The sequence below is a fragment of the Scyliorhinus torazame genome, chromosome 11, assembly GCF_047496885.1.
Source record: "Scyliorhinus torazame isolate Kashiwa2021f chromosome 11, sScyTor2.1, whole genome shotgun sequence".
Classification (NCBI taxonomy): domain Eukaryota; kingdom Metazoa; phylum Chordata; class Chondrichthyes; order Carcharhiniformes; family Scyliorhinidae; genus Scyliorhinus; species Scyliorhinus torazame.
This window is the reverse complement of record NC_092717.1, coordinates 205780317-205807531: the sequence shown is the minus strand read 5'-3', so window position 1 is coordinate 205807531 and position 27215 is coordinate 205780317. Positions and strand designations below refer to the sequence as shown.

At 49.2% G+C, this 27215-nt stretch overlaps 1 protein-coding gene across 2 annotated transcripts in view; it reads left to right on the top strand.

Annotated features, from left to right (window-relative positions):
• The window catches only part of fam135b (family with sequence similarity 135 member B), a 607420-nt gene that overhangs the window by 566725 nt on the left and 13480 nt on the right, over nucleotides 1-27215 (top strand). For both annotated transcript variants that reach the window (XM_072468261.1, XM_072468262.1), the window contains exon 19: nucleotides 18954-19067. In XM_072468261.1, coding sequence (XP_072324362.1) covers nucleotides 18954-19067 — 114 coding nt within the window. The remainder of the gene's footprint in view (nucleotides 1-18953; nucleotides 19068-27215) is intronic.

The following is a 27215-nucleotide window of genomic DNA, read 5'->3' as shown; positions in this document are numbered from 1 at the left end:
GCATCCTGGCAGTTCCACTGTCACCCTGGCAGTGCCAGGGTATCAGGCTGGCAGTGCCAAGGTGCCTGGGTGCCAGGGTGCCACCCTGTCCCTGATCACCCGGGGGGTCTCTAATGCTCTGGGAGACCCGCCCCCCCAGGTGCCATTATGACTTGTTCACGTCTGTGGAAACCAGTATGAGACGCGTCCTAACGTGGTGTCCCAGGTGCGACCGTTAGGTCCTGGGCGCTGGGGAAATCCCATGAACACTTATTTAAACGACCCTAATGGCCTAAACCCACTTAACCTTGCGAGCCTGTGTCCCATCCATTTTGGGCAACATCTCGCGAAAGCGGCGTTGCGGCCAACGGGGATCCAGGGGGAGGCCTCTCCCGGCACATACCAGCCATGTCCCACTCCAATTCCGGCAGGACTCAGCCCGTAGTTTGTGACCCTTATGTTCTTGTGTAATGATAAGAGGAGCTGTAACAATATTGCTCATGCCTCTACCATTAATTTTTTCTGCTCATTCTTGGAATGTGGGTGTTGCTAGCTAGGTCAGCATTTATTGACCTTCATGAATTGCTCGTGAGAAGGTGGTGATGAGCAGCCATCTTGAACCTTTACAGTCTAGGTAGTGTAGGTACACCCACAGTGCTGTTAGAAAGGGAATTCCAGGGTTTGGATCAGCGACAGTGAAGGAACAGCGATACATTTCCAATTCTGGGTGGTGAATGCCTTTGAGTGGAATTTCCAGGTGTTAGTGTTCCCATGTGTCAGCTGCCCTTGTCCTTCTAGATGGTAGTGATCGTGGGTTTGGAAGGTGCTGCCTAAGGAGCCTTAGTGAGTTCCTGCAGTGCATCTTGTAGATGGTACACACAGCTGCCACTGCACGTCAGTGGGGAAGGGAGTGAATGTTTATGGCTGGGGTGTCAATCAAGTGGGCTGCTTTGTCCTGGATGGTGTCAAGCTTCTTGAGTGTTGCTGGAGCTGCCCTCATCCAGCCAAGAGGAGAGTATTCCATCACACTCCTGACTTGTGCCTTGCAGATGGTGGACAGCCTTTGGGCTCTTGTCACCATGGTGCTAACATGGCTAGTCCTAATCAGTTTCTGATCAAGGGTAACCCCCCAGGATGTTGCTAGTAGGGAATTTAGGGATGATAATGCCATTCGATGTCAAGATGTAATGGTTAGATTCTCTCTTGTTGGAGATGATCTTTGTCTGCCACTTGTGTGGCGCAAATGTTATTTGCCACTTGTCAGCCCAAGCCTGGATCTTGTCCAGGCCGTGTTGTATTTGGACGTAGACTGGTTCAGTATTTGAGGAGTCGTGAATGGTGCTGAACATTATGCAATCATCAGCTAATATCCTTACTTCTGATCTTACAATGAAAGGAAGGTCATTAATGAAGCAGCTGAGGCTAGTTGGGCCGAGGACACTACCCTGAGGAATTCCTGCAGTGATATCCTGGAACTGAGATGATTGACCTCCAACAACTACAATCATTATCCTTTGTGCTTGATATGACTTCAACCAGCAGAGTGATTTCCCTCTGATTCCTATTGACTCCAATTTTGCATGGATTCCTTGATACTGCACTCAGTCAAATTCTGCCTTGATGCCAAGGACAGCCACTCTCACCTCACCTCTGGAGTCCAGCTCTTTTGTCCATGTTTGAACCAAGGCTGTAATGAGGTCAGGAGCTGAGTGACCCTGGCGGATCCCAAAATGAACATCAATGAGCAGGTTATTGTTAAGCAAATGCCGTTGAGAGCATTGTTGATTAGCTCTTCTATAACTACTAATGGAGCTAATGGGTGGTAATTGGACAGTTTGGATGTCTTGCTTTTGTGTACAGGACATATCTGGGTAGATTTGCACAGTGCCGGGCAGATGCCAGTGCTGTATCTGTACTGAAACAGCTTGGCTGAGAGGTGGCAGGGGAGGGTTGTGTTGCTCAATCTGTTCAAAACCTAGCCCATTGAACACACTGGTCGTGTCACACAACACAGTAGAGGGCATCCTCAATGTGAAGAAGAGACTTTGTCTCCACAAGGACTGTATGGTGGTCACTCCTACTGATACTGTCATGGACAGATGTATCTGCAGCAGGCAGGTTGGTGAGGATGAGGATGTTTTTCCCTTTTGCAGGTTCACTCATCACCTACAACAGACCCAGTCTAGCAGTGATGTCCCTTAGGACTCAGAAAGCTCAGTCTGTGATGGTACTACCGAGGCAGACTTGATGGTGGGCTTTGAAGCCCACATCCAGGGTATATTCTGCACCCTTGTTGCCCTCAGTGCTTCCTCCAAGTGGTGTTCAACATGAGGAGTACTGATTCTTCAGCTGATGGTGGACAGTGCATGGTAATCAGCAGGAGGTTTCCTTGCCCATGTTTGACCTGAAGCCATGAGACTTCATGCGGTCCAGAGTTGATCTTGAGGACTCCCAGGGCAATTTCCTCCCAACTGTATACCACTGTGCCACCACCTCTGCTGGGGTCTGTTCTGCCGGTGACACAGGATGTACCTAGCAGTGGCGATAGTGTGGTCTGGGACATTGTCCGTGAATATGACTATGTCAGGCTGTTGTTTGACTAGTATGTATGATAGCTCTCCGACTTCTGGCACCAGCCCCCAGATGCTAGTAAGGAGAACTTCTCAGTGTCAACAGGGCTGCCGTTGTAGTTTCCTGTGCATAGGTCGATGCCGGGTGGTCTGTCTGGTTTCATTCCTTTTAAGTTTTGGGTGGCTCGCTAGGCCATTTCAGAGGGCATTTAAAAGCCAACCATATTGCTGTGGGTCTGGAGTCACATCTCGGCCAGACCAGGTAAGAATGGTAGATTTCATTCCCTGCTGAGCATTATTAGAACTTAGAACAGTACAGCACGGTACAGGCTCTTCAGCCATCGATGTTGTGCCGACCATTTATCCTAATCGAAGATTATTGAAACTGGATGGGTTTTTGTGCCAATCGACAATGGCTATCACTAGACTTTTAATTCCAGATTTCTATTGAATTCAAATTCCACCATCTGCCATGATGAGATTCAAGCAATACCCGGGTTTCTGGATTACTAATCCATTGCAATGCGAGTATGCCACCACTTCCCCTATTATGTACAGATGATATACAGAAAGGAAAAGGAATTGGAGATTTGCTTCCAAAGTTGCCTCTGTAGTTAGCTTTCAGAAAGACAGAGGTGGCAACTCTGATTTAATTATTTAAATATTAATAGCCTCCATTTGTTGCATTTGATCATCTGACTGGCAGTGTGCAAGATCCACTCAGGTCACCTTAAGAGATAGGCTTTACGTGGTGGGGGGAGGAAACATTTCCATTTTTTCCTTAGTTGAGGGGGCCGGTGTGCAGATTTTGGCAAGAATAAGAGACAGTATCAGATAAAAGAAAGATTATCTCTGTATGAATTATATCCACCCCTCCCCTACCACTGCCTGTGTTTCTCCAGTCTCTGCTCTGCCCCCCGCCCACCAGCTGCAGCTCCAGCTCACTGGCATCACATCCCTGCCGTGCTCTGGAAACTGACAGCTGATCGCTACGTGATTATTAAATTACTTTCCCGCTTCTTGCCGCTCCTCATCTAATCACAGACCCTTTTTCTCCTGACCGTCTACCCCACTAGTGAACCTACCAGCAGCAAATGTGCGGAGAAAACAGCCAGTGATTGGATGAGCAGCTGTGCAGCAGCTTTCAAATCCACTTAGCTATCCTTCCGTTTGTCTTTGACAATGCTTGACGGGTCACACACCGGCTTGCCAGGCCTGATTCTGACCCGCGGGCCACCTGTTGGACAAGCCTGTTGGAAGGAATCAGGGCTGACAGCCCATGTATAACCTTTCATTTACTCAGAGCAATGGAGTCCCAGTGTAAACCAACTAAATGTTTATTTTAAGTAGACTATGAACACCTCAAAATTGAAATGTGTGCTTGAATGATGCCGAATTTGGATTGTTGCAAAACCAGTGTGGCCAATGTTCAGTTGGAGGGTAAATAAGGAACACTTTGGACTTGGCTGGTGGAGTGAAAGTGATGGTGGGACCTTTGGCAGAGGGTGGGGGAGTTGTTGGGGTTTGTTGCTGGTTGGAGTCTCCCCAGAACATGGGAGTGCTGGGGATGCAGCGGGGGAGACTGCCTAGTGGTGGGGTAGATTTGGGGGAGGGAAGCTGTCCAAAGCTTATTGGGGAGGACAGTAAGACGTCTTACAACACCAGGTTAATGTCCAACAGGTTTGTTTCGAATCACTAGCGTTCGGAGCACAGCTCCTTCCTTCCAGTCCAACGCTGGCATCTCCACATTATTGGGGAGGAGTGGAGAAACTGCTTTGTTATTCACACTGTGGGAGCCAGGAAGGGTGGGGTCTAGATCATGGAATCAGGCTACTTATTTCACATGTATGGAAATCAAAGGTGTTCGGAGACCAGAAAGAATTGAGTCACATGCAGTCTTGGATTCACTGTTTCAAAAATACCAGACAAAGGACAGCAAACAATTTGGAACATGGGACAGTACCCTCAGATAAGAAAAGGCGCTATAAAATCTGAGATGGCTGGTCACCCTGTGCAAAATGTTCCAGGTACCCATTGCTTACAACTTGTAATGTACAATGGTTTAATAGATCTGCGTTTGATTGTGTTGCTCTGATCAGTAATCTATGTTCACTGTGCTTAATTGTTTAAACCTGCAGATGGGGCTAGAGCGCTCAAGTAACTGACTGCTTACAAAAGGTTCCAGAATGTGGGCATATGTGTAGAAATCTTGCAATTGCTGAGGCATTTTAAAGCACTGTAAATAAGCCTCCTGTGGATTTATAACTGGTGTCATCTCTGCAGTGTTCTGAGGTAAATCAGACATATCAGGTATATAACCAATGAATACATAACTCAACTGAAATTCAATCCGGGTAAATGTGAGGTGATGCATTTGAGCCGAATACATGATAAACGGCAGGACCCCAGGAAGCATCAAGGATCAGAGGGACCTTGGTATGCATGTGCACTGGTCCCTTAAGGTAGCAGGGCAGGCAGATACAGTGGTTAAGAAGGCATATGGTATACTTGCCTTTATTAGCTGAGGTATAGAGTTTAAGACCAGGGAGTTTATGCTGGAACTGTATAGAACATTGGTTAGGCCGCAGAGTATTGTGTGTTGTTCTGGAATCCACATTATTGGAGGGATGCGATGGCACTGGAAAGAGTGCAGAGGAGATGTACCAAGATGTTGCCTGGGCTGAGGAGTTTCCGTTATGAAGAGAGATTGGCTAGACTGGCAATATTTTCTTTGGAGTAGAGGACACTGAGGCGGGAACATGATTGAAAGGTCTGAGGGGTATAGATAGTGTAGACAGTAAAGAAATATTTCCCCTTGGTGGAAGGATCAATTATCAGGGGGCATAGATTTAAGGTAAGAGGCAAGAGGTAGAGAGGGGTTGTGAGGAAATATGTTTTCACCCAGAGGGTATTGGGTGTTTGGAACTTGCTACCTGAAAGGGTGATGGAGTCAGAGACCCCTATAAGGTTTACGAAGTATTTAGATGTGCACTTGCGATGCCAAGGCATACAAGGCCAAGTGCTCGAAATTGGGATTAGAACACTTAGGTGGTTGTTTTTGACTGGCACAGATGCAATGTCCTGCAGACCTCTGTATGACAACTGACACCCTGAAAATCTTAGAACCATAGTTGAAACAGCCAAAAGACTAGATTGCTGCTTCCACCCCTCTTTCTTTATCTCTATGTGGAGCTTCTGCTTTCAACATATTATTCACAGCTGTGAGACATCAATAATACCGTTCTCCCTCAAGGAATCAAAGGAACAAATAGGAAGGAAGGTAGTTTCAGTATTTACCAAAAGACAGAGCAGGGAATGATTTTGGAAAAGCATTGTTATTGGAATAGCATTGGAAAAGAAATATTATTGTTACAGATTACTGCCAGGTGAATTCTTGTAGAACTCCTGCCTTGAATACATTTTCTCCTCAGTGCATAAAAGTGGAGTAACAACAACTCACATCGCCTTTACCATAGTCAAATTCCCAAGGTGCTTCACAGGAATATTTTATGGAGTAAAATTTGACACCAAGCCACTTCAGGAGATGTTCAGACAGATGACCATAACCTTGCTTGGGCTATATTTTAAGGACCCTCTTAAAGGAGGTCAGAAAGATAGCGAGGCAAAGAGGTTTAGGGAATGAATTACAGACTTAGAACTGAGACAGATAGCACAATTAAAATTGGGAATGCACTGGAGACCGGAATTGGAAGTGCAGATTAATAGTTGGTGTAAGATAAGATATGGCCAGCAGAAATGTTCATGAGTTCAATATATGGAGGGTAGAATTCAGGAGGCCAGCCAGAAGAACATTAGCACAGTCAAATCTATTAGTAACAAATACATGGATAAGATGAGCAGAGGCAAGGGTCAAGTCGGACAATAATAGAATGCAGTGTGAGTTTTCAAATCCAAGCTAGCCGCACCAAGCTGTACATCAGCACCAACTCCCTCATTTTTGCATCGACACTAAGACTGCCTATTTCAACGACTGCAGCAATACACTATGCCTTTGAGCATAGTTGTTTGACCATTCCAGTGTACACCTGGCAGGCCTCCTACCTTCTGTAATTTTGAGGTCATTCCAAATTCTGTTGCCCATGCTCTAACTCACATTAAGTTCCATAAACCCATCACCCCTTTGCTGACTGACCTACATTGGCCCCAGTTAAGAAATGCCTCAATTTATAAGTTCTCATCCTTGTTTTCGAATCCCTCTATCTCCTCACCACTTCTTATCTCTGTAACCTCCTTCAGCCCCACAACCCTCGTGGGACATGTGCCCTTCCCTAATTCTGACCTGTTGAGAAATCTTGATGTTAATTACGAAGTAGTGACCAAGCCTTCACCTGCCAAGGGCTCAAGCACTAATATTCCCTCCCTTCATCTCCCTATCTTTTACCTCTCTTTCATTCTTTGAGACCCTCCTTAAAGCCTCTTCTCACCAGCTCAAATATTACATGACGTTATATCAAACGCAATGTACCTGTGAAACACCTCAGGATATTTTATTATGTAAAAGATGCTACACAAATACAAGTCATTTTGTTGATGCTGTAGAGGTGGAAGTCAGCCATCTTGCTGATGGAGTGGGTGCATGCGGTCAGAAGGTAATCTTGAGGTCAAATATGACACCAAGGTCATGAATGGTGTGGTTCGGCTCAGATAATTTCCAACAGAAAGGACAGAATCGGTGGCTAGGAATACATATAGCTGGAGGAAAATTCTGCCCATCCAGCATTAGAGCATTCCTAAGAGTAATCCTGAGCAAAATATTGTTTGGCAATGTTTGGCACGGTAGCACAGTGGTTAGCACAATTGCTTCACAGCTCCAGGGTCCCAGGTTCAATTCCCGGCGTGGGTCACTGTCTGTGTGGAGTCTGCACGTTCTCCCCGTGTCTGCGTGGGTTTCCTCCGGGTGTTCCAGTTTCCTCCCACCAAGATGTGCAGATTAGGTGGATTGGCCATTCTAAATTGCCCTTAGTGTCCAAAAAGGTTAGGTGGAGTTACTGGGTTGCAGGGATAGGGTGGAGGTGTGGGCTTGGGCGAGGTGCTCTTTCCAGGGGCCAGTGCAGACTCGATGGGCCAAATGGCCTCCTTCTGCACTGTATTTTCTATGATTCCATGTAGTCTGTGACACAAAGCTCTCAAAATAAAATTGGGGTCCAAATTGCAATCAAGAACATAAGTCAACATGAAAAATGTGCAATATTTATGTGATTTGAAGAGATCAATGTCGTTGGCAGCTGTGTTTATTAATGAGCATATGCACAAATATTAAGTAGGTTCTTGTAAAATACAAAACATCTGTCAAAAACGCTGAAGCAGATGTTCCTGTAAGAAACCGTGCCTCTGTAAATATTGTGATGAAGGTTGACTAACCGCTCTGCAACAAGAAATAATGTAATCTACAAGACTAGCTAAGTCCTGCTGATGACAAAGTCACAAAGATTTCATAGAATTTACAGTGCAGAAGGAGGCCGTTTGGCCCATCGAGTCTGCACCGGAACTTGGAAAGAGCACCCTATGTAAGCCCACGCCTCCACCCTATCCCGCACATCTTTGGACTGTCGGAGGAAATTGGAGCACCCGGAAGAAATCCGTGGAGACACTGAGAGAAAGGGCAAACTCCACACAGTCACCCAAGGCCGGAATTGAATCCGGGTCCCTGGAGTTGTGAGGCTGAAGTGCTAACCACTGTTCCGCCACGCCGCCCCAATATCTATTTTGAAATACGTGACGTGAAATCATCTGCAGTTCTGTCATGAGGCTGAGAACAGCCTTCTGAGCTTCTATGATGCGTGCACTGTGTGGATGAACATGCAATCTCAATTGGCTCCGAGCTCCTGGGCAATTTGAGCTTATTGATTTGCTCTGTGCTAGATGAATGAGAGCCAACGATGGTTTTTAAAATAAAATTTACAAGTGTTCATCATAATCAAAATGGAAATTCAGGAATCCAAACAAACCCTGTGAAAAGCTTCTGTTTATCCCAGCAAATTGTCACTGCTCTCAGAAATATCTACTTTGAAGAGCAGAGGGTTGTTATTACAGCAGATCTAGCTGCCATAAGGTACACCGCAAGATCCCCCACCCAGTAATGGGGTGAGTGATCTATTTTTGGGAAATATTGATGACAGTAGGAAACTTGCCCACCATGCTAGTTCTGAAGCAATTGGCTGAAAATGGTTGTTAGCTAATCAAGGTGATGTTCTCTCGCAATCGAGTCTCAGCTCAGAAGCGGACAGGTCAGGGAGAAATCAAAAAACCAAGAAGGATAATTTTGAGTCCTAAAATATTTATGATTCAGGACTGTTTTAATAAGGTTCGTGAATTATAAAATTTGTATGTCGAGAAAAAGCAAATCGAGACGAGTTGACTGTTTCTATCTAGTGCTAAATGTGAAAATTTTACAATGAATAATGAAATAGCTTTCCGTTGAGTCAGACAGTTACAAGCTTATTTATTCATCTGCTTGTTCTCTTTTGTCACCTCGTAACAACTAAGCTCTTTCCACATATCAGTATAGCTTAAAGCTGGGAAGTGTGTGGATTTTGGTTGAGGACATGATTAGTTTCAGTCTTTGATGTTGCCACAGTAAAGCAGCTTCCTGGTGCTCTGTGTGAAGGCTCACATGCAAAGAATGGACATGTGCACAAGATACCTGAAGGTTGCTGCTACTTGATTTATAACTTTTTATCAATAGTGCCGGTTTCAGTGTTAGTATTAAAGAAGAAACTTTTTTTTTTAAAAAGGTTTGCTCCGGGAGTTTGGAATTTTCACAGATCCACAATGTTTAAAAGTAATTGTTTGTTTTCTTCAGGACTGAATTTAAACATTTGGGAGACTATGGGTGGGATTCGCCAGTATCCGGCGGGCGGGCCTTACGGGCGCCAAGGAGTGGCGTTAACCACTCTGGCATCGGGCCGCCCGGAAGGTGCGGAGACCTCCGCACCTTCGGGGGCTAGGCCGGCGTTGGAATGATTGGCGCCGCGCCAACCGGCGCCGAAGGGCCTCCGCCGGCCGGCGCGAGTTGGCGCATGCACAGAAGCGCCAGTGTGTTCCCAGAATTGCTGCCGTGATTCCTGTGCATGCGCAGTGTGTTTCTTCTCCATGCGGTGTTGGGTGCTCTGAGGTACAGATGAACCAACACGGTTGCGATTGGTACAACGCAGTTTTATTCCAACTAGTTATTTACACATCTGACTTGGTACTCAACACGTGGCGACAAAAGGGGCATGGTATATGGCAGCTCCACAAAGTGGAGGACACGGCGTCTGTGTATGGTTCCGTTGCGAGCGTGGAAGTAGGCGAAGGGCTCGGCGATTGCGCCTACGCACGGATCCATCCGGCATGCGTACCAGGAACGAGCGGGGAGCCAGGCGTCGGAGAACTTCGGCAGGTGCTGACCAGCTGCGGTCTGGTAGGTGAATGCGGACGTTGTCTCCAGGGGCCAGGGAGGGAAGATCAATTGCCCTTGTGTCGTACGATCTCTTCTGGCGATCGCGCTGCAGTTGCATCCTATGCAGTACCGGAGCATGGTCTATTGTTGGTGCCAGGATGGAAGGCACAGTGGTTCTGAGGGCGCGACCCATCAGCAGCTGTGCTGGCGAGAGACCCGTGGCTAGTGGGGCCGAGCGATAGGCCAGCAGGGCAAGGTAGAAGTCCGATCCGGCAGCAGCAGCCTTGCCGAGGAGCCGCTTTGCAATGTGAACGCCCTTCTCCGCCTTTTCATTGGACTGGGGATGCAGAGGGCTGGACGTCACATGTGTGAAGCCATACGAGGCCGCAAAGGACGACCATTCATGGCTGGCAAAACAGGGCCCATTGTCCGACATGACAGTCATCGGAATGCCATGGCGAGCAAAGGTGTCTTTGCAGGCCCTGATGACAGCAGACGACGTGAGATCGTGCAGGCGTATGACTTCTGGGTAATTGGAGAAGTAGTCCACTATGATAACATAGTCCATGCCAAGCGCGTGAAATAGGTCGACACCCACCTTCGCCCAGGGGGACGTCACCAGCTCATGGGGCAGAAGCGTCTCAGGAGGTTGCGCCGGCTGAAACCTTTGGCAGGTTGTACAGTTGATCACCATGTTGGCAATATCGTCACTGATGCCCGGCCAATATACTGCCTCTTGGGCCCTCCGTCTGCACTTCTCGACCCCCAAGTGGCCTTCGTGTATTTGATCGAGAACCAGCTGGCGCATACTGTGCGGTATCACAATCCGGTCCAGCTTCAGAAGGACACCATCAATGATGGCTAGGTCATCTCGTACATTATAGAACTGCAGGCACTGCCCTTTGAGCCATCCTCCCGTCATGTGGCGCATCACTCGCTGTAAAAGGGGGTCGGCCGCTGTCTCTCGGCGGATGCGGGCCAGACTGGAGTCGTCAGCCGGCAGATTTGCCGCTGTCAAGGCCACCTGTGCCTCGACCTGACATACGAACCCCTCCTCATCTGGCGGCATGCTCACTGCTCTGGATAGGGCATCCGCCACGATGAGGTCCTCCCCTGGAGTGTAGACCAGTTGGAAGTCGTACCTCCTGAGTTTAAGTAGGATGCGCTGGAGGCGAGGGGTCATCTCGTTCAGGTCCTTGTTTATTATGCTGGCCAGGGGGCCGTGGTCAGTTTTGACCGTGAACCGTGGAAGACCATAGACGTAATTGTGGAATTTGTCTAAACCGGTTAGCAAGCCCAGGCATTCTTTTTCGATTTGCGCGTAGCGCTGCTCTGTGGGGGTTATGGCCCGCGATGCATAGGCAACGTGTCGTCCCTCTGCAGGAGCACTGCTCCAATGCCGGATTGGCTGGCATCAGTTGAGATTTTGGTGGGACGAGACGTGTCGAAGAACGCCAACACTGGTGCTGTGGTGAGTTTGCGTTTGAGCTCCTCTCATTCCAGCTGGTGTGTGTGTTGCCACTGGAACTCTGTAGATTTTTTGACGAGGTGGCGCAGAGTCATTGTGTGGGAGGCAAGGTTGGGAATGAATTTCCCTAGGAAGTTGACCATGCCAAGGAAGCGTAGGACAGCCTTCTTGTCGGCCGGCTGCGGCATGGCTGTGATGGCGCTCACCTTGTCTGCATCCGGACGGACCCCTGACCGGGAGATATGGTGCCCCAGGAACTTCAATTCGGTCTGGCCAAAGGCGCACTTGGCTCGGTTGAGGCGCAGGCCGTTTTCCCGTATGCAGGCAAAAACGCGTTGGAGACGATGTCTGTGCTCCTGCGGTGTGGTGGACCAGATGATGACATCGTCCACATATACGCGCACCCCTTCGATGCCTTTCATCATCTGCTCCATGATTCTGTGGAAGACCTCAGATGCCGAGATGATGCCAAATGGCATCCGGTTGTAGCAGAATCTGCCGAAAGGGGTGTTGAAGGTACATAGCTTTCGGCTGGATGGGTTCAGTTGGATCTGCCAAAATCCTTTAGAAGCATCCAGTTTCGTGAATATCTTCGCTTGGGCCATTTCACTGGTGATCTCCTCCCGTTTGGGTATGGGATAATGTTCCCGCATAATGTTATTATTGAGGTCTTTGGGGTCTATACAGATGCGGTGCTCGCCAGAGGGCTTCCTGACACACACCATGGAGCTGACCCATGGCGTGGGCCCCCTGACCCTGGATAGGACCCCTTGGTCCTGGATATCCTGCAGCTGCAGCTTGAGGCGGTCTTTAAGTGGCGCGGGAACCCTGCGAGTTGCGTGAACGACCGGGATGGCGTCCGGTTTGAGGCAAATTCAGTAGGTGTATGGCAGTGTTCCCATGCCTTTGAATGCCTCCTGGTTGTGGGCGAGGAGCGATTGGAGCTGTGCGTTGAACTCTGCATCCGGGAAGTCAGATGTGCCGTCTGGAGAGAGAGAGAGAGAATTTGTTGCACAAGGTGGAGAGCCTTACATGCCTGTGCGCCCAGCAGGGAGTCCTTCGATGAGCCAACTATCTCGAACGAGAGTGTGGCCATGTGTGTTTTGTGTGTCACCTGGAGCTGGAAGATTCCCATGGCCTGGATAACGTTCCCGTTGTAGTCGACCATCTTGCACCGGGATGGCTGGAGTGGTAGTCTGACCTTCATGGCATAGAATGCTGACCATGCTATGAGGTTGGCGGAGGTGCCAGTGTCCAGGCGGAAAGTGATCGGCGATCGGTTGACCGTCAGGGTGGCACTCCATTCATCGGCCGGATCGATGGTGTTGACCCGGTTCACATCAATGACCGCAACCTGGAAGGCGTCTTGGTCATCAGTGTCGTCGGTTTGGATGTCGTGATGTGGAGGCTGAATGGTCCGCACGTGTCTGCGAGGTTGTCGGAGATGTGGCAGATCCACAGGTTGAGCCGCTCGACAGTAGGCCGCGTAGTGGCCCATCTTGCCACAGCGTAGGCATTGTCGGGTTTTTGCAGGATATTGCCCTTTTAAATGTGCAGCTCCACAGTTGCCGCACGTCATGACATCATGGCGTTCGTTACGCTACTGCGCATGCGCAGTTCGGTCTTGCGTCGGGCGCGCCTGCACAGCACGTCCCTCAGTGTTGCCGTAGGTTTTGGCGCGCACAAACGCGGGAGGCCTCAAAAAGCGCGCAAAACGGCCGCCCTCGTCCGGGCCACGGGCCGGGAGAAACTCGATTGCCTGGATGCCTTCGGCCTCGTGGGCGGCCTGGCTTGCCGATTCGATCGCTTGGGACCCCCTCCATGCCGATTCGGTCGCCTGAAATTGGACATAGCGGCTGGTCGCATTTTTATGCAGGACACAGGCTTCAACTGCAGATGCTAAGGTCAGGCCATTAATTTTTAGAAGCTGCTGGCGTAGGCCACTGGAGGCAATGCCAAAAACGATCTGGTCCCGGATCATGGACTCTGAGGTGGAGCCGTAACCGCAGGACTGCACGAGTATGCGAAGGTGCGTCAGGAAGGACTGAAAGAGCTCATCCTTACCTTGTAGGCGCTGCTGAAAGATAAACCTCTCAAAGCTTTCATTGACCTCAACGTTGAAGTGCTGGTCGAGCTTGAGGAGGACCGTGTCATATTTAGATTTGTTCTCGCCTTCCGCGAACACCAAGGAGTTGTATACATCGATGGCGTGCTGACCTGCGGTAGTGAGGAGCATGGCAATCTTTGTTTCGTCCGAGGCGCCCTGTTTTTCGTTGGCTCGCATGAACAGTTCGAATCGCTGCTTGAAGAGCTTCCAATTGGTGCCCAGGTTCCCAGCGACTTGCAATGGCTGCGGTTTGTTGTGGGTGTCCATGGCTCAGGATGGCAGATTTGCCGGTAAGTATCGATTCACTCACTGGTACCATGTGGTGTTGGGTGCTCTGAGGTACAGATGAACCAACACGGTTGCGATTGGTACAACGCAGTTTTATTCCAACTAGTTATTTACACATCTGACTTGGTACTCAGCACGTGGTGACTGTTGTGAGTGTCTTGTTAATGAGGTCCTGGCCTTGTCCTGTCTCCAGATGGACTGACTAGGAGGTGTTGTGTTTCTTGTCTTATACTATGTCTGCTCTTGTCTGTGATTGGCTGTCGTGTTATGTGTGCTAATTGGTCTGTTGGTCTGTCTATCATGATGTGTGTGTTGTGATGTGTGTTTGAATATCATGACACTCCGCACTGGCCATGGCGGAGCTTTACAGCGGCCGTCGCGAAGGGAAAGAGTGCCCCCCACGGCACAGGCCCGCCTGCAGTTCGGTGGGCCCCGAACGCGGGCCAGGCCACAGTGGGGGCCTCCCCTGAGGCCACATCTCCCAGTGCACCCCCCGAGGACTCCGCAGGCCGCCCGCAGAGCCATGTCCCGCCGGTAAGAACCTTGTGTAATTTACGCCGGCGGGACAGGCCGAAAGCGGGCAGCCGCTCGGCCCATCGCAGAGCGAAGAATCGCTGGGGGGGGCCGCTGCCAACGATCCCCAACCGGCGCAACGCGATTCCCGCCCCCGCCAAAAAAACGGCGCCGGAGAATTCGGCAGCCAGCGGCGGGGCAGGATTCACACCGCCCCCCGGCGATTCTCCGACCCGGCGGGGGTCAGAGAATCCCGCCCCACGTTCTCACATCGGAGCTGAATCGCTTCTAGTTTGCACTGGTGCTCGGAGCAAATTTATGCATGGCAGTTTCGTAAGGGATTCTGTTCCCAATCGTGCTATCGGGCTAGCATTTTGAGCGGCAGCCTGATAGTGAGGTCAGATGGCTGCCCCCCTCCCCATCCCCCCGCAATGGTAATCATGCCATCTCCTCCCTGCCGATGACAAGTAGGGGCATCCCCTCCCCCACCTCCAACTGCTGAAATTGCTGGGTTACCCCCCTCCCACAGGACTCATGCATGAGGGTGACCCAACCTCTCCCCTCACTGACCCCCTATCAAAGACCCCCATATCAGAGATGTCCCCCGCCTTCCCTCACATCCGTCACTCCTGCTTGGAAACTAAAGAGCAGTCATTGACCTGTTCCTTACACCCACTGCCTCATACATATGTCTAGAAAGGAGCAGCTGTTACTTCATAGAAAACCAAAACTACATGACATGGCTTTAAACCCCCTCATATCCTTTGATCTGCAAGACACCTATTCACTTCAAAGAGAAATAGCTTTTAGTAGACTGTATTTCAGATTACCAGATATCTGGAGTGTTTATTTCACTCTCCCTTCATGCTTGACTGCATCTGAAGTCACCTGCTGTGACCTAACCACAATGTTTATAAGCATCTTGCTCTAATTGGCAGCTCCTGACCACATCAGAAGCAGTTAAGTGCTTTTTCCTGAGAAAAGGAGGAAGTGAAAGCACTTAACTCTGAAATGTTTATAAATATTGAGGTTAGGTTCAAAGCAGGCTACTTGAGATGCATTCAGGTTTGAAGGGAAATTAAAATAGCAATCCAGACAACTGGCTGTCTGATGTCAATTACAGCCTACTAAGGCTATTTCTCCTTGGTGTGAATGGAAGCCTTGCAGGTCAAAGGATCTGAGGGGATTGAAAGCTTTGTGATGTGGTTTTTGCTTTCTATGAAATAACATTTGCTGCTTTACAGAAATCTGTCTGAGGCATCTGGTGTAAGGGACAGGTGAGTGAAGAAACAGGGATTTCTTTCACTGTTTTTGCTTGGACTGCGCTTTAGCTTCCAAGCAGGGGTGTCTGGTTATGGGGGTGGTTTCTGTTATGGGGGAGGTTCTTTGTTATAGCGGGCTTCACTGTTACGGGGGCTTCTCTTTTCTGGGGGGTTCTTTGTTTTGGGGATTCTCTGTTATATGGGGGTCACTGATATGGGTGGGTCTCTAACATGGGGGTATCTAATATGGGTGGCCTCTGGTGAGGGCCTCTGATGGAGGTCTCTTATGGGTGGGATGGGATGGGCTGGATTTGCATTATGGAGGAAAGGGATCTCTCCGATGGAGTTTGGGGGCACCTACTTTAAATACTTAACCCTTTGGCTCACTGAAAGGTCCGCCGCATCAGGGCCAGGCTGGAAAATACTTGCACTAATCCACACCCATGTGAACCCCAGCCCAGAGAGCCAGAGCATCATGGAGGCATAGAATAACCGGTGTCCAGCCCATAATAGCATGCAAATGGGTAATTTGACCAATTTGCAACCTCCCACTGGCGGGGATGTGAACCTTAATGTCGCCGCCGGTCGTGGACTGGAGCATCACAGTACCAGTACTGTTTTTTCCCCGGCAGGATTCTCGGCTGCATCGGGAACTCCCCTACCGGCAGCGGAATCCAGCCCGAAGTGTCAATAATGTCCTGAAGTTCTAAGATCGATTAAATACCTTCCATTATATCCGCAGACTGCCGTGGTCGCAAGTGAAATGCATTTTGGGCAGTTTGAACTCGGTTCTCAGGATCTGCAAGCTCACAACAAAAAGCTGACCATTATTATGGCTGAATGCCACTAAATCTCAAAGAAGCCTTTATGGAGGCCGTAAAAGTGTTTAATGTGGAAAGTAGAAGTGTGGCGAAGTGCGAACTGCTAGTATTGGAATGCAATACAGGAGCAGAGCAGAGGGAATGCCATTTTTGGGCTGACTGTACTGTGGAACCTTGGGCAAAAGTGACCCCAGCACCAAAATTACCCAGTTCAAAGAGCACAAAAGCAAAATGTGAAAAAAATCAAATCTGCCCATTTGGAAGATGCACACTGTCCAAAACAATATGGAGCTAAATATCGCATTTAGTAGAAAGTTACTGCGAAAGAAATAGAGGCTGTGACTCAGTCAGCCATGCAACATGAAAAATGCAAGGTTGGCAAACATAGACATTTATCATACTACACATGTCATGACAAACGTTCTGTTTACAGTCCTTGTTGGAGTATTTATTTTAAATAATGCAATTCGCTCTATAAATCAGTCAAAGCTGTGTCGCCATTCCAGTGAAAAGATTGTATGATTGTTTTTTCTTTCTAATTTGTTCCCCTCTTTTGCTGTAAGCTCTTTCGTGACTGGAACAGTTCCGCAGGCAGCAACCACCCAGAGATACCTCAGTCAAATGGTCTGCTCTACATGGGTGAACTTAGACAACGATTGTCAGTAAACTATTTGTCTAAGGATGGGGGAATAATGCAGGAGGTATCCATTCTGATTCTCCTCATCCAACACGCTGTGCACTTGCTGTCCCAACGTTGACGATCAGTTGAGGGACACTGAAGCTAATCATTACTTTGGATCTGGTTAAAGTCCCTAACTTTTTTTTCCTGCATATTCTTTTCATGGGGTGTGAACATTGCTGACGAGGCCAGCGCTTGTTGCCCATCCCTAATTGTCCTTGAGCACTTGGTGCCCATCCCTAATTGTCCTTGAGCACTTGGTGCTGAGCAGCCTCCTTGAATGACTGCAGTCCAGCTACAGTGCTGTGAGGAAGGGAGTTCCAGTATTTTGACTCCGTGTCAGTGAAGCAACGGCAATATGGCCACAAGTCAGAATGATGTGTAGCTTGGCAGGGAACTTGCAAGTTGTGATGTTCCCACATGTCTGCTGCCCATGGCCTCCTAGGTGGTAGAGGTCGGAGGTATGAATGGTTCTGTGGAAGGAGCATTGGCGAGTTGCTGCAAGTGCGTCTTGTATACACTGCACACAGCTGCCACTCTGCGTTAGTAGTGATGAGAGTGAATATTTAAAGGGGCACTGCTCAATCGGGGTGCATTGTGATGAGCTTCTTGTGTGTCATTGGAGCTACACTTATTTAGGCAACCCTGCACAAAATAACGACTAAACCTGAGATATCCTGGTCTGTGTGATTCAATACCGAGTGTCATAAGTGTCTTCTGGAATTACCGGGAGAAATTCTATCCATCCGTTGTAATGAATCAGGTGGAACTTAGTATTTGCGCCTACATTATGCTGGAAGCCAGCGACAGAAACTGAACTTGTTTATTCTTGTACTTCTATGTTTTCCACAAATCAAATGAATGAATAAAAACACTCAGCTTAAGTTAACAGCTCCAGCTGACTCGCTTTGAAGGACCTTGGCCGAGATTCTCCGACCCCCCGCCGGGTCGGAGAATCACCGGGGGCTGGCGTGAATCCCGCCCCCGCCGGTTGCCGAATTCTCCGGCACCGGATATTCGGCGGGGGCAGGAATCGCGCCGCGCCGCGATTCTCCGGCCCGGATGGGCCGAAGTCCCGCTGCTAAAATGCCTGTCCCGCCGGCGTAGATTAAACCACCTACCTTACCGGCGGGACAAGGCGGCGTGAGCAGGCTCCGGGGTCCTGGGGGGGACGCGGGACGATCTGGCCCCAGGGGGTGCCCCCACGGTGGCCTGGCCCGCGATCGGGGCCCACCGATCCGCGGGTGGGCCTGTGCCATGGGGGCACTCTTTCCCTTCCGCCTTCGCCACAGTCTCCACCATGGCGGAGGTGGAAGAGACTCCCTCCACTGCGCATGCGCGGGAATGCCGTCAGCGGCCGCTAACGCTCCCGCGCATGCGCCGCCCGGAGATGTCATTTCCGCGCCAGCCGGCGGGGCACCATTGGCCTTTTCCACCAGCTGGCGGGGCGGAAATTTGTCCGGCGCGGGCCTAGCCCCTTAAGGTTGGGGCTCGGCCCCCAAAGATGCGGAGCATTCCGCACCTTTGGGGCGGCGCGATGCCCGACTGATTTGCGCCATTTTGGGCGCCAGTCGGCGGACATCGCGCCGATACCGGAGAATTTCGCCCCTTATCTCCATTAGTGCTTCGCTCACCCTACTGGACGGGTGGAGGGGGCTGAAGAAAAATCAGAGAGTGGCTCTCAGAGTTGGATGCCAATAGCCTCTTGTTGCTTTGATGGAGGTATGGGAGTATTTCACCACCTTCCTTCTCAGGAGGAGAGGACCCAGAGAGGAATTAGCAAAAACAGAAACTTTTGACATTGGGAAGATGAAATGTTTTATTTTGATGTTAGTTCTAATTGAAATCTGTTATTTTGATGTAGGGCTGCAGTACTTCAACAATATCGTGCTGGTGGCATCGACGCAGGATCGATACGTTCCTTTTCACTCCGCCCGGATTGAAATGTGCAAGACGGCGTTGAAAGATAGACAGACTGGTAAATGTCGCCTTCATGATTTATTTTGTTGTTTCCTCTCTTCAAGTACCTAAAAATGATGCTGTATCTTCTTAAAACTTGAGAAACCTACATGAGGGGGTCAGGACCCATGTTTCGGAGCACCAGCAACATTGCAAAGGTTAGGGGAGAAGTAATAATTAGACTTGAGTCTGGATTGCAGGAATAAAGAACAACTGATTGAGAGAGGGAAGAACATAATGAGTGGATCATGATCACCTCTTCTCCAGTGCCAACCCTATTGCCACCTTAGCTAATAGGCCAGGATAGTTTTCCTCAATTTCCCCACTTGTTTCACTTAAGCTCTAACTAGTGTTGCACTATTTCCCATCCTAAATCATTACCGGACTTCAAAGTTTCATTATTTTAATTATTCCTCTTCCACAAAGCATTGCATTTTAAACAACACGTTCAGCAGCCGATAACATGTCCTGGTTGTGCTTCTCTTCATTCTTATTCAGTTCAACTTTACTGATTTCCTGTAGCCAATGCTTTGGCCCCTGGTTTCTCAGTAGTTGACAACCATTGGTTGGAGAGAGAAATGAATAAGAAAAATCCACATCCGACTCATTCCCTTGGGGAACAGCAGAGCCAGACTCCAGCAGGTGGTTTAGCAAAACGACACACTTCAGGAAAATTAAACTGGACGTTTCACATTTGTAAAATGGTAAAAATATTCCAGGAAACTTGAACTCTGAACAACGGGGATATTAATTAACATTGTAAGGATGATGGCTTAAAGATTTGAGGGAAGTGAGCATTTGTTATCCGGGTTTTGCTTTCAATCTACACGTTTTCACCAGAAAAGCTAAAAGGCTGAGGGGTGATGTGATGTTTGCTTTTAGGATTCTAAATGATAGAGAACATAACATCAAATTTAACCTCATCCAGTAGAAACAAACATTACACTCTGTGGGGGTAATTTCAAAATGAATCTACAGAAACAGTGGGCAGGATCTGTCATTTCAGGTCAGGATGAAATGTGGGTCCTGACCCTACACTGAATCAAGGACAGTAACCCGACATCGATTTCAACTGGATTGGCCAATTAGTGGCCAGAGGGCATGCTCGTTGTCCAATTAAGGATGCAGGCAAGTCCCCAAAGCTCCCTCCAGCTGACAAAGCTACAGCTGCTGTTGATGACGAAGGCATTCGGGAGCCTCTGTCTTGAATTGACTTGTCAATACTTTTAACGTGCTTGGAATGAAAATGGCCACCACCGCGGTCACATCTGTGGTTCGGTACATAGGTGGCTGCAGGGGATCCGAATCCCGGAGCGCCCTCGCCCTCCCCACCCCTGCCCTGTTCTACCACTGGGTGGGTTCCTCCTTTCATCTAGCATGCTCCCTATGCTCCAGAGGACCCACAGGCCAAAATCCTGTTCAGTAATTCAGTGCACAAGTGGTAACGATGGAACAGCTGTCCAAGGAGGAAGTTGGCATAATTTCACTCAAATGCAACTTAGATTTCTTTCAGAAAATACACTGCCTGAATAATTTTGAAACCTGGGGCGGGATTCTCCGAACACCCGCCGGGTCGGAGAATCGCCAGGGGCTGACGTGAAACCCGCCACCGCCGTGTCCCGAAGTCTCCACCACCAGAGATTCGGCGAGGGCGGGAATCGCGTCGCGCCGGTCGGCGGGGGCGGGAATCGCGCCGCGCCAGTTGGCGGGCCCACCCCTGCCGATTCTCCGGCCCGCGATGTTCCGAAGTCCCGCTGCTGAAATGCCTGTCCCGCTGGCGTGAACCAAACCACCTTTTGAACGGTGGGACAAGGTGGCGCGGGCGGGCTCCGGGGTCCTGGGGTGGGGGGGCACGGGGCGATCTGGCCCCGGGGAGTGCCCCCACGGTGGCCTGGCTCGCGATCGGGGCCCACCGATCCGCGGGCGGGCCTGTGCCGTGGGGGCACTCTTTCTCTTCCGCCTTCGCCATGGTCTTCACTATGGGGGAGGCGGAAGAGACCCCCTCCCCTGCGCATGCGTGGGGATGACGTCAGCAACCGCTGATTCTCCTGCGCATGTGCGGACCCCCGTCACTCGGCGAAGACCTTTCGGCCCCGGCTGGCGTGGCGCCAAAGGCCTTCCCCACCAGCCGGTGGAGCGGAAACCGCTTCGGCGCGGGTCTAGCCCCTCAAGGTGGGGGTTTGGCCCCTAAAGGTGCCACTAAAGACTTACGCACCTTTGGGACGGACCGATGCCAGAGTGGTTCCCGCCACTCCATCACGCCGGGACCCCCCACCCCGCCGGGTAGGGGAGAATTCCGCCCCAAATGTAGCATGCTCAGAATGAGCAGGAGGTTTGGGGCCTTTTGTTATCAAAGCTCACTACCACAGGTTTTATTCATGTCATGCTATGACTAGTCAACCCCTCCACTTAGGGCAGCACGGTAGCACAGTGGTTAGCACAGTTCCTTCACAGCTCCAGAGTCCCAGGTTCGATTCCTGGCTTGGGTCACTGCCTGTGCGGAGTCTGCACGTTCTCCCTGTGTCTGCGTGGGTTTCCTCTAGGTGCTCCGGTTTCCTCCCACAGTCCAAAGATGTGCAGGTTAGGTAGATTGGCCATGATAAATTGCCCTTAGTGTCCAAAAAGGTTGAGTGGGGTTCCTGGGTTATGGGGCTACAGGGATAGGGTGGAGGTGTGGGCTTAAATGGGGTGCTCTTTCTAAGGACCGGTGCAGACTCGATGGGCCGAATGGCCTCCTTCTGCACTGTAAATTCTTTGTAATCTATGTAACACATAAAGTACAGTAGAAGGTGAACCAGATGGAAATTTATCACTTTATGTCTAGCATTTCCGTTGTCCTTATGATTTGCTACTTTGCTTTCTTAGCCTTTGCAAATTTGATCTATTAAGTTGATTTAGACCATTTTGCAATATTGACTCTTTCAAAGTGTGTAAGGATAACTGTCACCATCTATACTTCAGTGCGACATTCTTGGGCGAGTGGATTGGTTTTGGCAGTTTCATGGTGATTGTTGCAAAAAATAGAAGAAAACCTGATACAAGCAATATCTTTCTCCGTCAACTTGAAGCACGCAGGTGTGGCTGTGACTTGCCTCTATAGTGAACTCCTTGCACCATGGGATCAGCATGGTGGTTAAGTACCTCTCACTGAGAATGATAAAGCAACGCTTCATTTTCATTTTCCATAGCTCTTTCCTCAAGATTGGCATCACTGAAGAGATAAAATAGCAAAGGGAAGGGTATAGGGGTCCAAACTAGATTGACTGTGGGCTGCCTCAAATAAAGTTTGCAGCAATCAAGGGCCATTACGCCAGAAAATTGCTCCTGAAAATTAAATGAAATAAAAATGAAAATTACTTATTGTCACAAGTAGGCTTCAAATGAAGTTACTGTGAAAAGCCCCGAGTCGCCACATTCCGGCGCCTGTTCGGGGAGGCTGGTACGGGAATTGAACCGTGCTGCTGGCCTGCCTTGGTGTGCTTCAAAAGCCAGCTATTTAGCCCCGTGTTAAACCAGCCCCGGTGCCAATCCTCTTGTGCCAATAAGCTGGAAATCCTATTGCCAGGCACTGTGGGCTGAACTTTCATAGTCAATAACAGCAGGTTGGGATCAGGACAAAGGTTACATTTTGAAAATCTGAAACCCGTCTCCTTCCAGGATTAACAGAGGCAAGACAAAGGGCAAAAAACGTCCTCACTCTCAGGAGATGGTTGGCCATTGAAATATTTCAATGAGTCTGATTTAACTTGTTTTTCAGGTGTTTCAGGGCTCGACTAGGTTTGACACCCCTCAAAAAGCTGGGGGGGGAAACAATTAAAGAATTAGGAGGAGATTACGTGCATTTACAGCATTGCTTGTGGGCCAGGAATGATTCCACATGATCCCCTAGGCGCTCCTATCTTCCCCTCCCCCCCCCCCTGCCAAACAAACCCACAAACCATACAAAGTCCCTTGCGATTGGAGACTGCCAGTAAATCCATCCCCCTGCCACCCCCCACAGTATCAACAACTCTCCCCTACCACAATCCAAATTTTGAATAGTGTATGGGGCCTACCTGCTTCTGCAGTCTGATTTAGGAAGCCAGGATGGGGACTTGTTGAGGAAACCTGCCAGTGACAAAAGTCACATGCATTGAGGTTAAAACCCCGCAGCTTGCGGGTAGATCCAGATTTTCAGTACTCCCATCCAAAAACTCCACATTTACTTTATTCATTCATGGGAAGTGGGCATCGCTGACTAGGCCAGCATTTATTGCCCATTTCTAAGCATCCTTGTGAAGGTAGTGGTGAGTTGCCTTCTCAAGCTGCAGCAGTCCATGTGATGTAGGTAGACCAAGAGTACTGTCGGGGAGGGAGTTCCAGCATGTGGCCTCAATGGCAGTGAAGGAAACGGCGATACCACGGTTGATGAAGCCTTCCATCACTTTACTAGAGATAGACTGTAGACAGGTGTGACAGTAATTGACCACCAGTTATGACTGAATGGGCAATTCAATAATTCACTGGAGGAGGAGGTTCCACAAACATCCCCATTCTCAATCATGGAGGGGCCCAGCATGTCTGTGCAAAAGATAAGGCTAAAACATTTGCAACAATCTTCAGCCCGAGTGCCGAGTGGATGATCCATCTCTGCCTCCTCCACAGGTCCCCAGCATCACAGATGTCAGTCTTCAGTCAATTTGATTCACTTCACTTGACATCAAGAAATGGCTGAAGGCAGTGGAGACCGCAAAGGCTATGGGCCTTGATGATATTCTGTCAATAGTACATAAAATCTGTGCTCCAGAACTTGCCACGCCCCTAGCCAAGATGTTCCTGTACAGCTACAATACATGTCATCTACCCGGCAATGAGAAAAGCTGCCCAGGTAAGTCCTGCATAGAAGAAACAGGACAAGTCCAACATGGCCCTCAGTCTACCCTCGATCATCAGCAAAGTGATAAAGGTGTAATTAACAGTGCTATTAAGCTGCACTTACTCAGTAGTAACCTTCTCACTGACGTTCAGTTTGGATTCTGCCAGGGTTACTCAGCTCCTGACCTTCGCTCAAACGTGGACAAAATCGCTGAATGCCAGAGGTGAGGTGAGAGTGATTGCCCTTGACATCAAGATAGCATGTGACCAAGTATGGCATCAAGGAGCCCGAGCAAAAGTGCCAAGCAAGTGCCAGGCAATAACCATCTCCAACAAGAGAGGATCTAACCATTGCCTCCTGGCATTCAATGGCATTACCATCACTGAATCCCCCGCTATCAACACTCACCTCCTGACCCCTGCCCAAGCTTGTCCAGCATCTACAAGGCACATATCAGGAATGCAATGGAATACTCACCACTTGCCTGGATGAGTGCAGTTCCAGCAACAAACCAGAAGCTCGATACCATTCAGGACAAATCAGTCCACTTGATTGGCACCTCATCCACAAACATTCAATCCCTCTACCACTGGCAAACAATGGCAACCGTGTGTACCACCTACCAGATGCACTGCAGGAACTCACCAAGATTCTTTAGGCAGCACCTTCCAAACCCATGGCCATGATCGTATGGTAAAACTGCAGATACTTGGGTACACCACCACCTGGAGGCTCCCCTCCAAATGTCACTCACCATCCTGACTTGGCAATATATCGCCGTTTGACACGCAAGTAGTCCTATGTTGTAGCTTCACCAGGATGGCACCTCATTTTTAGAATTGCCTGGTGCTGCTCCTGACATGTCTGCACTCTTCATTAAACCAGGGTTGATGTTGATCCCCTGGCTTGGTGGTAATGGTATAGTGGCGGCTATACCGGGCCATGAGGTGACAGATTGTAGTTATATACAAATCTGCTACTGCTGATTGTCGTCTTTTAAAAATTTTTCCTACTTCAAGACTGTGAAGAAACAACTTTACAACTCTGTTTCGAAATAAATAACTTTGTCTTTATTGACCAAAGTCTGCATGCAGATGGCTACAGGTTAGAGAGAGAGAGAGCTGTTAAGGTAAACCTGCTCATTCTTTCTCAAGCTCGCAAAGACATGGAGAAAACGTTCAATATTTATACAAAAGCTGTATCATTTTATAAAAACAGACCTTGTTCAAAAATGTCAATACAGTCATAACTTCTGATCAAACATGTTGTCATGGAAAGACCCTGACTCGGCTTATTTGCAGTATTTTGTCTTTAGAGGGTTGAAGACGTGGTCCTATTTTGTTTTTACCTCTGCCCTCATGATGCCTTGACGCAGATGGACCTAGGTCATGAGGAGGTTGTGTTATTCGGACATTCCTAGATCGTGGCTTTGTTATCAGGTTTTAATAAGGTCAGGCACTATTTTCCCTCTTCTGGCCTTGTATGATACAATTATGTGGATTCTTAGCTTTGTCTACTTTGTCAGGGTCTGATCTTGGCACTTAGCTGACACAGCTGTCTCACACTTGGTTACATAAGTTGGCTATTTTTCCCATCATGCTATTGCTGAGTTTGTACACTTTCACATGATGGCCCACAGAAACTCATGGTGGCCCAGTCAGATTTTGCTCTATCTGTTCAAAATTATCCTATTTAGCTCAGTAGTAGTGCCTCACACTACAATGGAGGGCATCCTGTAGCCACTTAAAATGGCCAACTCTCGATTCAAAATGGCGAACGGCAAAGGCAGCCAACAAGACAAAAACGAGCAGCTGCAGGTTGGCTGTGTATTTACCTCTGGAAAGGCCAGACACTATCGATACCAGCAACCATCAGCATAACAAAATAACAGCCATCTGCATACTAATGAGCAATCCCCAGGAACAATAAGCTACATTTAGACACATAAAGCAAAGCCAGACTCTTCGGCGCCAGCAGGAGCCTACACAAAAGGAGGTGAACGAGCACCTCAAGACTGCCCATCGATCAGGGAACCGCTCCAGCATTGGAGAAAATCGAACCAAGCGATTAGGACAAAGTCCAATCACTTGGGACCAGGTACAGGGTCTGCCCCGAAAGGCGGGAAGCCCCTGGGGACTATAAGAATTGAGCCCCAAGTTCAAATCGCTCTCTTCACTCTTCAGCAGCTCCTCTTCAGCTCTTTTTCCTGCCCGGGTCACCCAGCAACAACGAACCAACATTGACCGTGACCGGAGCAGTGAAGATCGAACCCGTAAGTCTTAAGTCAACGCTCGTACTCTCAGCTATCCTCCCACCATCTCCCTGCTGTGCTTCCAAATTCCTCCCCCACCAAAACAGAAATTCTTGGATGCTGGGACCATTCCTGCTGGCCCCTGGCTGCCGCCTTATAGTTCAGGCTTTGCCAGAATCAGGCAATCATCTTTTCAATTGACTGGCTGCCAGGTAGAAAACGGAGCAGAAGAATTCCTGGGTTCAATTCCGGCCTTGGGTCACTGTGTGAAGTTTGCACATTCTTCCCATGTCTGTCTGAGTTTCCTCCAGGTCCTCAAGTTTCCCCCCACAGACCAAAGATGTGCGGATTAGGTGGATTGGACATTCTAAATTGCCCCTTAGTGTCAAGGGGTGCGCAGGTTATGGGGATAGGGCAGTGTGGATTGGTGCGTGGACATGGGTAGTATGCTCTTTCGAAGGGTCGGTACAGCCTGGTTGGGTCAAATGGCCTCCTTCTGCACTGTAGGGATTCTTTGATTCTATGAATCCTGGAAAGGAGGAATTCTTCTGCTCCGTTTTCTACCTGGCAGCCAGTCAATTGAAAAGATGATTGCCTGATTCTGGCAAAGCCTGAACTATAAGGCAGCAGCCAGGGACCAGCAGGAATGGTCCCAGCATCCAAGAATTTCTGTTTTGGTGGGGGAGGAATTTGGAAGCACAGCAGGGAGATGGTGGGAGGATAGCTGAGAGTACAGAGGGAGAAATGCGGATGATGGAAGGGTGCAATAATGGCGTGGGGTGTCAAAGGGTGCAATCAGAGATTGCGGAAGGTTTGCTTGAGAGACAGGGAAACACTTCTGCTCTTCATGGTCTCCAAAGCCATGATATTTTACCCCTTTAATGTTAGACTGACTTCTCTGCTTCACAACGCCGGCAGCAAGAATTGTGATTGGGCGGAGAATAGCGTGCAATGGAATAATCACAATTTGCACCTGGTGCCGATTCTGTCGCCATGCCCCGCCCTTCGCCGGTGGCGTTATCGAAGTTTGCGCCCCGCTTCGGCATCATTAGCATGAATTT